This window comes from Stegostoma tigrinum, chromosome 24 (assembly GCF_030684315.1).
Source record: "Stegostoma tigrinum isolate sSteTig4 chromosome 24, sSteTig4.hap1, whole genome shotgun sequence".
In the NCBI taxonomy this organism is placed as follows: domain Eukaryota; kingdom Metazoa; phylum Chordata; class Chondrichthyes; order Orectolobiformes; family Stegostomatidae; genus Stegostoma; species Stegostoma tigrinum.
The window spans coordinates 32918777-32929903 of NC_081377.1; the positions used below are offsets into that span (position 1 = coordinate 32918777).

General features: G+C 42.1%; 1 protein-coding gene across 1 annotated transcript; it reads right to left on the reverse strand.

Annotated features, from left to right (window-relative positions):
• Nucleotides 1–1166: 1166 nt before the first annotated feature.
• gpatch3 (G patch domain containing 3) lies at nucleotides 1167–8828 on the reverse strand. The gene is made up of 7 exons (XM_048558403.1): nucleotides 8482–8828; nucleotides 5813–6258; nucleotides 5371–5545; nucleotides 5188–5247; nucleotides 4834–4955; nucleotides 3810–3937; nucleotides 1167–3290 (listed from the first exon to the last, which is right to left on the reverse strand). Exons 1-7 carry the CDS (start codon nucleotides 8819–8821, stop codon nucleotides 3074–3076), a joined length of 1488 nt encoding a protein of 495 aa, XP_048414360.1. The 5' UTR covers nucleotides 8822–8828; the 3' UTR covers nucleotides 1167–3073.
• Nucleotides 8829–11127: the final 2299 nt, after the last annotated feature.

Consider the following 11127-nt stretch of genomic DNA (forward strand, 5'->3'; position numbering starts at 1 on the left):
GCAATGAATGCAGTTTTTAGTCAGTTTGTGTTTTAGGTTCATTCTGTGCAGTAACCGGGGATAGCAGCTTTATCTAATCTTCATGCTGAATTAAGAGGAATGATATTTAAATAATAGTTTGCAAAAATACAAAAAGTTGCAAATTAGAATGAACATACAACACTTGACATGAGCAGAATAAATTTATTTTAAAAATATAAGAAAATATTTTATTCAACATTAAAATATTTTTTTCCTGAAATTAAATAATGAGAATTTTCAGTTGTAACAGAAAACAGTATGCACACTCAACATTGTTGCAGAGATAGTAGGAACTGCTGATGCTGGAGAATCTAAGACAACAAGGTGTCTACAGAATCTTCAGAAAAAGATTTTGAAGGGTCTAGACCCAAAATGTCAGCTGTCCTGCTCCTCTGATGCTGCCTGGCCTGATGTGCTCATCCAGCTCAACACTTTGTCGTCTTAAATACTCAACATGTCAGGCAGCATCTGTAGGAAAAATAACTGACAACAACTCATCATCAGAATGGTCTGCTAAGCATTTCCAGCATGCATTTTTATTTCAGATTTCCAGAATCTGCAGTATTTTATTTTTGTGTACATAAGATTTTTATACAAAATAAAAAGTTCTTACTACAATAATTTCCATGACACTGATGGGACTCAACATGAGTCTGAGGTTTCTTCTTCTGGGATATTTCCTAACCCACCACCTTAATTACTTACTCAAAAATTCAACTAGGTTAGTTAAGAATGACATACTCTTCTGAAAGAACTCACATCAGTTATGATCGGTTTGAACAACTGAAGAAACACAGTCACTTTGTAAAGATTCTAGTAACTTGCTCAGAGATGGTATACTAAAAAACAACACTAATTGCTTCCTAGTTTATCTGCCCCACCTTTACACTTTATCATTTTTTTAAATCCTATTAGCTTCGAGCTTAACTTAATATATTCTATCAGAGATAATGGGAACTGCAGATGCTGGAGATTCCAAGATAATAAAATGTGAGGCTGGATGAACACAGCAGGCCAAGCAGCATCTCAGGAGCACAAAAGCTGACGTTTCGGGCCTGGACCCTTCATCAGATGAAGGGTCCAGGCCCGAAACGTCAGCTTTTGTGCTCCTGAGATGCTGCTTGGCCTGCTGTGTTCATCCAGCCTCACATTTTATTATCTTAATATATTCTATGACTGGAATACCATTCTTCAGTAATCCAACATGACCACATAGTCACAACTTTTCACTTTCTAAAGGAAGACGAAGATTTAGAGAAGGCTGCAAATTTTAAGTTTACAGCTGATACCAATTTAGGAAACATTGCAAGGGAAACATTGCACTGAAATCCATTTGCCACAGTTTTGCCATATTAATGTAGGAAGGATGAGATCATCTACTTTGAACCTAGGAGCTAGGAAAGGTAGATCAGATTTTTTTATATGGCAAAGAGCTAGGAATTGGATGAGTAGAGAGTGATCAAGGGTTTCATGCACCAAAATCACCAAATATCCAGTAGCTGTGCATAAATGCAGAAATGTTCAAAAACTCTGTACAAACTGGTTAGATTTGTATTGGTTGAAAATTCCAAACTGGGGAGTAGTAAAATTGGTAGAGGCAACTCAAATAGCAGAATGGATAACTGAAATACATAACTGGGCAGAACAACAAGGAAACATTTTTATACAGTGAATTGTAATCTGAAATTCACTGCTTGAAAGCAGGGTGGAACAGATTAACTAGTAACCTTTAAAGGAGAGTTGGTAAAATACTTGAAGGGGAAAAAATGAGATGGGGGAAACCAGTACCAAACTACTGGCACATAGTTCATTTAATCATCTTCTGTGATGTATCATTCAAAAATTTTAAAGAGAATTGGAACTTAATGCAGGCAAATGTGACAATATGCAGAATTAGGAAGGAAAAATAAGTTACACAGAATGTATTAATGGCGACACATCAGCTCAGAATAAAGCTGAACAGCTCTGTAAAGTCAATATGTCAATCTGAAGCAAAGCAATGACAACGTCTGTGGAACATTGAACTACACAGGCTACAAGTACTCAAACTACAGAAGACTCTAGACAGACCACCTCCTGCTACCAGGTACTAATGTGACTGTAAAGACACAAGAAACATTAAAACACTGGAGGCCATGTTGGCAAGAGTTGAACTTCAATGCCACAGTGAGTTATGAGGAACAACCAGTGAAACGGAGCTAAATCAATCGACCTGGAAATTGGTTTTGAACGGAGTCACTGTGTACATGTGCATAAGGTTGTTAAAGGCATTGAAAATGTTAGCCTAAAATATTTCAGTATACAAATTGGATGATGTTACAGGTTCAATTTGATGACAGGAAATTCTTCTTCAGTTAACACTTGGAATCAATCTAAATAGACACACGGAGGCAAAAACTCCAGAAACACTGGGAACTTTAGGCAAAGTTTAGATGAGCTGAATGTCTTGTCCCATTAATAGCTATCTTCTGACCTACAGATGTAGTGCAAAACAGATAGAAAGCAGGCTTTACTCTGAATGGATTAAGGGTGAGGGGGGTGGGAGTTAATGTCCATGATCGAAACTCCTGGTTCCTGACACCTCTGAATTATAATTTTTAGTCTTCTCTTTAAATCTCTTCACGCCTTCAACCACGGCCTTTTGTGCATCTCCTTTCCGAGCTGTCAGCTTGCCCAAGTTCTCCTTTAACATGAAGACAATGTTTTTCTGATAGTTTTCTTGGGAAGCATTGTTGAGAGATATCTGTCTGCTATGGCAAAGGCATATAAATACAAAGAGTTGTTACTGATCTTCCTTTGATCGTTTTGCTAGAACTTCATTCAGTCCCTCAGCTGTTCAGCGACCATGTTTACTGTATTGTAGTTCCAGGTTGTATAGTGATCTATGGTCAACGTTGGTTGGGGTTGGGAAAACCTGGACCACGATTTCCACCTATGACTGAATATTACCCCTTGCTGCATTGTCAGTGCCAAGGCACAGCAGGTACCAAAACTAATACTGTAGTTCACAGAAGTACCAGACTTCAGAGTATGTACCAGCAGCTAGAGAATGTTACTTTTGACGTAAAAGGGTGTGGGTGCTTAGCTCTGACCCTTTGACAAAGTTCACATCCATTCTGTACTTCATGCTGGTCACTGGTTGTCTACGGAGCAGAGTGTCACCCTGGTCTATTTCCTCAAGCTGATCGTACACAGTTGAAATCAAATGCTTGGTTTGTCGACGTGCGTTGTGTACTCGCTGGTAGTTCTGGATTCTTTCTCCATGATACCTGCAGAGTGTCACATATTTACAGAACAATGTTAGTAAGGACAATGCAGATACATCACAACCGTCGTGACGCACGTCTCCTCCCACCGCCAGTAGTGGGCGACAGATCTATGGTAGCATCCCAGACAGTACACCAACGCCCCCGTATGGACCGCCGGCGCGGCCCCACAGGCAGCCCCCGCATTGGACAACACACACATAACACACACACACAGTACCAAAGATTAGTATTCGACACATTCAGGTACATTAGGTACTACAAACTTGAGAACTAGAAAATATTTTTCTTAATTGCTGTTCTCCAGTTTGACAGGAACAAGGTTTTGAGGAACACACAGTTCCCAGTTTCAATATTTCATGCAGTAATTGAAAAATTCTCAATAGTTCAACACTGCTTCTCCTATAAGCAGAGCATCACTAGTGACAGCCTGTTACCAGTTGAACTTATGTGCAGTAAAAACATTCACATGTGGAAAATTCTCAGTCACTAACAAACTAAGAAGAAATTTGAATCACTTACCCAAATCCTCGTTTACACTTAGGGTTTTGTCCATCATTGTCCAGAGCATCAGCCAGACCGGAACGACTGGATCCAAGGCCTTGCCCATCTCTCCATCCCTGCTTTTCCATCACCTTCCTGCCAATTCCCTAGGTAAGAATCAGAAAGTTCATAATGATCAACATTAGAATGACATCACGGACATCACAGACACTGTGGACTGAAGGAGCTGTTCCTGTGCTGTACTGTTCTATGTTCAATTATACAAAAACAGCTCAGAATTATTCAGGGAGTACCACACTGTTGGGAAGTATAGTCAATAAAGCCTCTGAATATTTGTTTAGGGGACACAAAATCTTAGATAATTTTTCCCAAAGAAAAACAAGGCGTTGTATTGCAGCCAACATTTGTCTTTCAACCAACATCAATGCAACATGCAAAACAGTCTGATCATTTAAGTTCCTGCCATGGATGATGCGTGCAATTGGCTTGTTTACTACAGAAGTAATTTAATTGTTATGAGAATTAAAAGATTGGAGAAGCTAAATAGTTCACTCTTGTTTCTAGAAGGCACGGTGGTTAATCCCACGGATGCAAAAGTTGCACATGTTTCCTATATAATTGCAGTAGCAATGATTTGCAGTAAATCTACACACAGCATAAAGAGAAAATGCGGAAAATACTCTGCTGGTCTGATTGCATCTATGGAGTGAGAAACAGAATTAACATCTTAGAACTGGAACCTTTCATCAGAACAATTTTGAAATGTTTTTATTTCAGATTTCAAGCATTCCCAGCATTTTCCTTTTGTGCAAGTCTATACACTTTGTCAGTTTGAAAAGCATTTAAAATGGTTACAACAAGATGCATTTTTAATAGTTGCTGATTCTCTGTTTCATATGAAGAGCAATAGAAACCAGATTATTACTAAAGTTTGCTGGAAGGCTCTGAATCAAGCAGACAGTCTAAACACACACATTTAGCAGAATCATCAGTTTATAATTATGAACTATTTGGAATAAGCAAAACAAAGAAACATGCTTACCTTAGTATATCGTTCAAAACCTCCAATACGTGGGGACTGCACCGAGACATTCTCCTCACCCTCTCTCTGCCGTTGTTCTAGCCTCATCTGCACATAATCCCGTGAATCTTTATCTCCTCCATCTGTGCAAAATTTGAAAAGTAACATTTTCCACGCTCTGCATTATAACAAAAACTCATTGTGGGCAAAGCTTTCTAACAGTCACTACTCAGGCAAAACAAGCAACTTGCATTCATGAGGGTCCACCATAATATTTCACCATTTTGTTGCATTTCCAAAGGATAATGAGGAATCAAATTCCAAAGGCACATCAAATAGTAAAAAATCATAAAGAACCCATTCATCCAAACTGACCTTTATGATAATATACACTCATATCGACGTCCCAGTCATCTGCCGTCTCCTCGTCAAAATCTGGAAGAAAGCAACAGAAATCAACCATTGACACCAGCCATTACCTGCCCATCAACCGAGCAACTACTGGACCAACCGTTTCATGTTTATTCCAATTCTAAAAATCCCCATATTACAACCTACCTCCTTTCTCCTCCTGCCAATATTGAGCATCTGTATAAAACACAAGTCCAGATCCTCCTTTTTCCCACTTGAGTTCAATCTCTTCCTCATAGAGTCGTTCCTTCGTCCTCTCCTGAGTCGTAACATCCTCGTAGAGCGCTTCATGCCTCTCCCATTCCTCACATGTATCATTGTCCTGGGAAAAACACAAAGCTTGGTGACCAGCCACAAACACTACTTGCATTTATACAGTGTAACACAACAAAACTGTTCATACTGCACAACCCAAGAACCAGCCCCTTGAGCCATCTTTGACTATCTATCGATCCTAATTCAGGCTCAAGTTCCAATCCTTGCAGCACCCATCTCACCATGATGCCAAAGGAGAATGCGTCTGGTGATGGGGCCACTTCAAAAATATCCATGACCTTTCCCCACACCAAAGCATGAAAATGTTACTTACTTCGTCAGAACACGACTCCTCTCCCTCCACCTTATCCCCTCGCTTCAAAGACTTCCTGTGTCCTGTCCCTTGTTGCTTCTTTCCTGTCTGCAGCACAGGAGCACATACATCTCTCTGTGGGATTTCTCCTTCTACAGCTGTATACACTGCCTCTGTACACAAAGAGGAAGCAGTGTTCGGGTACTGAAAAGGAACATTACCATAACGCCTGTTGGAGGTTGTCTTGGGAAATTTCAGATCAAGCTTGGTGATGATGCGGGGAGGCAAACGGCATGTTTGGATCAATTCTAGGAAGACTCTCAGCGGCGTACCCACATTCCCATTGGGCATCAGCGTTGGGGGATTTAACTCTGGTAATCTGGACAAGTCCTCAGGTGTGAAAGTCTCACTTAGAGCTCTCCGACTCCGAAGTTCCTTTCTGGTTTTGTACGAGAACAGCTGAGAATCTGTTGAAGAAAACCAATAATGAATATAGATCTCTTCCCATACAGAATAACAAAATCCAAAAATGTGTACACACTAAAATCTCCAGACACATGGTCTAGGTGGGTTGCTGTTCAGAGGGTAGGTACAGACATGAGGGGCTGAATGCACTACAGGCATCTATGAAACTGCCAAATGGTACTTGCAATAGAATTGGACAGGTCCTCCTTCCAACCTACAAATTGCTTCCCAGATTCATGATACTTTATAGTGGCACTGATCTGCTCATATAGGTCTGAAGGTGGAAAGTTCAGCCAGCCAAGCTATAAGATTTCATTACTTGAAATAGATAGCATATTTTAAACAACAAAACTTCATAGGAGAGTTATCTAGTTTTGGATCAGTAGTGGGGAAACTATTGGAAAAATTCTGAAATTTTCAAAGATTGGATTTCTGCTTAGAGAAGCATTAATCAATCAAGATGGGCAGATTAGAGATTTTGTCTAACAAGTTTGATTCAATTTTTCCCAGTGACCATGTGTACATGAGGGTAGTGGAGTTGATGTTGTCTGCATGGACTTAGAGTCATAGAGGTACACAGCACAGGAACAGACTGTAGAGTCCAATTCATCCATGCCGACCAGATATCCTACATAAATCTAGTCCCATTTGCCAGCATTTGGCATGTATCCCTCTAAATCCTTCCTATTCTTACACCTATCCAGATGCCTTTTAAATGTAATCATACAAGCTTCCACTACGTTCTTTGGCAACTCATTCCATACTTCAGTAAGGTTTTTGACAAGGTTTCACATGGCAACTACTCAGAAGCCTGTGGATTTTGGGGAAAATTGGAAATTCAAAATAGGCTTAGCAACAGGAAGCAGTCCATGTCCAAGATTTGACGCTGCATCCTTTGCTGTTTGTAGACTACATTAATGATTTAGACATAAATGTAGGAAGAATGATCAGTAAGTTAACAGATAACAAAAACTGATGGTATTATAAATAGCAAGGAGGAGAGCCTTAGACGACAGGACAATATAGACAGCCTGGTCAGTTAGGCTGAACAATGCAAATGGAATTTAATACAGCAAATTGTGAGGAGATACATTTTGGGAGGACTAACAGAGCATATTCTACTAGCTCTGCTAAACTTCTCTACCATTCTGTGTTTGTTTCAGATTACGAGCATCCACTATACTTTGCTTTTCATGTGCAGTTTTAAGATGAGGAGCAGAAAGTTTAAGGGGCTTTGAGGAATTTGCTGGCTGAAAGGGTGGCAGGGATACTTAGGACAGGAATTGTTTGTTGGCTTGCCAAACTGACTGGATTTCGTGCAAATGTTTTGTCTCCCTTCTAGGCGAGATTGTCAGTGCTGTGCTGTGTAGCCTCTGTTAAAGCTCTGTTGTTCTGTCCCACTCTGAATTTATATGGTCCAGTCTGTCACGGTGGGCAGACTTGTAATATAGTGGTATGTAGACAGGTCTATTTCAACATGTTTGTTAATTGCATCGATGGTGGAAAATCAGACCTCCAGGAATTCTTGCACTTGTCTTTGTTGCGCTTGTCTTAGTACTGTAACTTTGTCCCTGTCAAATTGATGTCCTTCTGTGTTGGAGTATATTGAACCGAGGAGGAATTGGTCGTGCTGTTTTGCTGCGAGTTGGTGTTCATCTATCCTGGTGATGAGTTTCCTGCCCATCTGGCCTATGTAGTGTTTCTCACAGTTGCTGCATGGTATTTTATATACCACATTTGTTCTGCTCATTGTGGGTATGGGGACTTTCGTCTTTGAGAGCAACTAGCAAAGTGTGGCTGTTAGTTTGTGTGCAATCCTTATTCCAAGAGGTTGTAGTTAGTTCTGATGAGTTTTTAACATAGGGTAGGGTGGCCAGTGTGTTGGGGTGTCTTCTTGGTATTGGTTGTTGACCAGGCATTGGCGGACGAAGCTGTGAGGATAACCATTGTTTGCAAAGACTCTGTTTGGTGTTTCTCTTTATTTTGCGCAGCTCTGGATGTGACATGAGTCAAACAGAGTTTAAACATGAATTTAAACAGAGTCCTGACACAGTTCTGTTTGTGAACATTGGGATGGTTACTGTTGTAATTCAAGATTTGGTCTGTGTGTGTAATCTTTCTGTATACGCTGGTAAAGAATTCGCCGTTGTTCTTTCATTACGTCTTTCATTACGCCATTACATCAACACCAACTCGTAGCAACTGCCCCCTCCCCCAACCCTGACCTGCAATCTCTGCCGCTCGGACGATACGGATAAAGCAGCGACTCTGCAAACTGTCTCCGACCCTATCCAGCCACTGACAGCCATCGTACATCAGCTGAAAGCTGGAGGCTCGCTCAGCTGGCAGCCGAACCACACAGCAACAGGTCGGGCTGCGGCCTGGCTCCGGTGCTGTGTCCTGCGTCGAAGAAAGCGGCCTCCTCCTTTCGGGCCGGTGCCGATAATGAAAACAGCTGAAGCCACCGCTCTCAGTGAACTGTGAGAACTGATGGCGAAGATCAGCAGAACGAAGACTGCGCGGAATATTCCCGACAACAGCATAAACGTAATCCTGTGCCGCCATCTTTCAGATTGGCAGAGTTCGATTACGCCTGCGCACTGGACATTTAGCACTATCCTGGCGACGAATATTGCTGTCTGTTCAGATACTATACACTGCATGCTCGGTGACAATCTTCAACTTCTACGTTGGGATATAATAATTTTTGTCAAGGTATTGCAATGATTTGCCTTTGCTTGCTGACCAGGACTTTTTCCCTGTGCTTGCGTGCCTTTAGATTAGAACATAGAAAAGTACAGCACAGTACAGGCCCTTCGGCCCACGATGTTGTGCTGTGGAATAATCCTAATCCAAAAATAAAATAACCTAACCTACATTCCCCTCAATTCACTGCTGTCCATGTGCATGTCCAGCAGTCACTTAAATGACACTAATGACTCTGCTTCCACGACTACCACTGGTAAACTATTCCATGCGCTCACAACTCTCTGGGTGAAGAACCTCCCTCTGACATCTCCTTTATACCTTCCTCCTAACACCTTAAAACTATGACCCCTCGTGGCAGTCAATCCTGCCCTGGGGAAAAGTCTCTGGCTATCAACTCTATCCATGCCTCTCATTACCTTGTACACCTTGATCAGGTCACCTCTCTTCCTCCTTCACTCCAGAGGGAAAAGTCCGAGCTCAGTCAACCTCTCCTCGTATGACAAGCCCTCCAGTCCAGGCAGCATCCTGGTAAACCTCCTTTGCACCCTCTCCAAAGCCTCCACATCTTTCCTATAATAGTGCGACCAGAACTGGACACAATATTCCAAGTGTGGTCTCACCAGGGTTTTGTAGAGCTGCAGCATAACCTTGCGGCACTTAAACTCGATCCCCCTGTTAATGAAAGCCAAAACACCATATGCTTTCTTAACAACCTTATCCACCTGGGTGGCAACTTTGAGGGAGCTAAGCACTTGAACACCAAGATCCTGCTGTTCCTCCACACTGCCGAGAATCCTGCCTTTAATCCTATATTCAGCATTTAAGTTCGACCTTCCAAAATGCATCACTTCGCATTTATCCAGGTTGAAATCCATCTGCCATTTCTCAGCCCAGCTCTGCATTCTGTCAATGACTCGCTGAAGCGTGCAATAGCCCTCGATACTATCAACGGCACCTCCAACCTTTGTGTCATCAGCAAACATACTAACCCTCCCCTCAACCTCCTCATGCAAGTCATTTATAAAAACTACAAAGAGCAGAGGCCCAAGAACAGAGCCCTGCGGGACACCACTCAGCACTGACTTCCTGGCAGAATACTTACCATCTACAACCACTCTCTGCCTCCTGTCAGCCAACCAATTCTGAATCCAGACAGCCACATCACCCTGCATCCCATACCTCCTGACTTTATGAATGAGCCTGCCATGAGGAACCTTATCAAAGGTGAAGTCCATGTACACCACCTCCACTGCTCGACCCTCGTCAACCTGTCTCGTGACTTCCTCAAAGAACTTAATATGATTTGTAAGACATGACCTGCCCCTCACAAAGCCATGCTGACTCCCTTTAATCACGCTATGCTTTTCCAAATAGTCATAAATACTATCCCTCAGAATTCTTTCCAAAACCTTGCTGACCACAGACGTAAGACTGACTGGTCTGTAATTTCCAGGGATTTCCCTATTCCCTTTCTTGAAAAGAGGAACAACATTTGCCTCCCTCCAATCTTCCGGTACGACTCCCGTGGAGAGTGAGGAAGCAAAGATCTTCGCCAGCAGCTTAGCAACCTCCTTTCTCGCTTCCCGGAGCAACCTAGGATAAATCTGGTCTGGCCCTGGGGACTTATCAATCTTAATGTTTGTCAAAATTTCCAGCACATCAACTTCCTCAATCTTGATCCGTTCAAGCCTGTTTTCCTGCTCCTCAAAGTTCTCATTCACAACAAGGTCCCTTTCCTAAGTGAAAACCGAAGCAAAAAACTCATTTAGAGCTTCCCCTATCTGCTCAGACTCCACGCACAAGTTCCCCACGCTTTCCCTGATCAGCCCTACCTTCTCCCTGATCATTCTCATTCCTCACGTATGAGTAAAATGCCTTCGGGTTCTCCCTAATCCTTCCTGCCAAGCCTTTTTCGTGCCCCCTCCTGGCCCTCCTCAGTCCACTTTTGAGCTCCTTCCCAGCAAGCCTGTATCCTCTAAAGCTGTGCTAGACCCTTGCTTCCTCTACCTTACGTACGCTGCCTTTTTCTTTTTGACAAGAAGCACCTCTGTACCCGTCATCCAAGACTCCTTAATCTTACCTCTTCTTACCTGTCTCAGAGGAACAAATTTATACATCACTCGCAACAACTGCTCCTTAAACAGCCTCCACATATCTGCTGT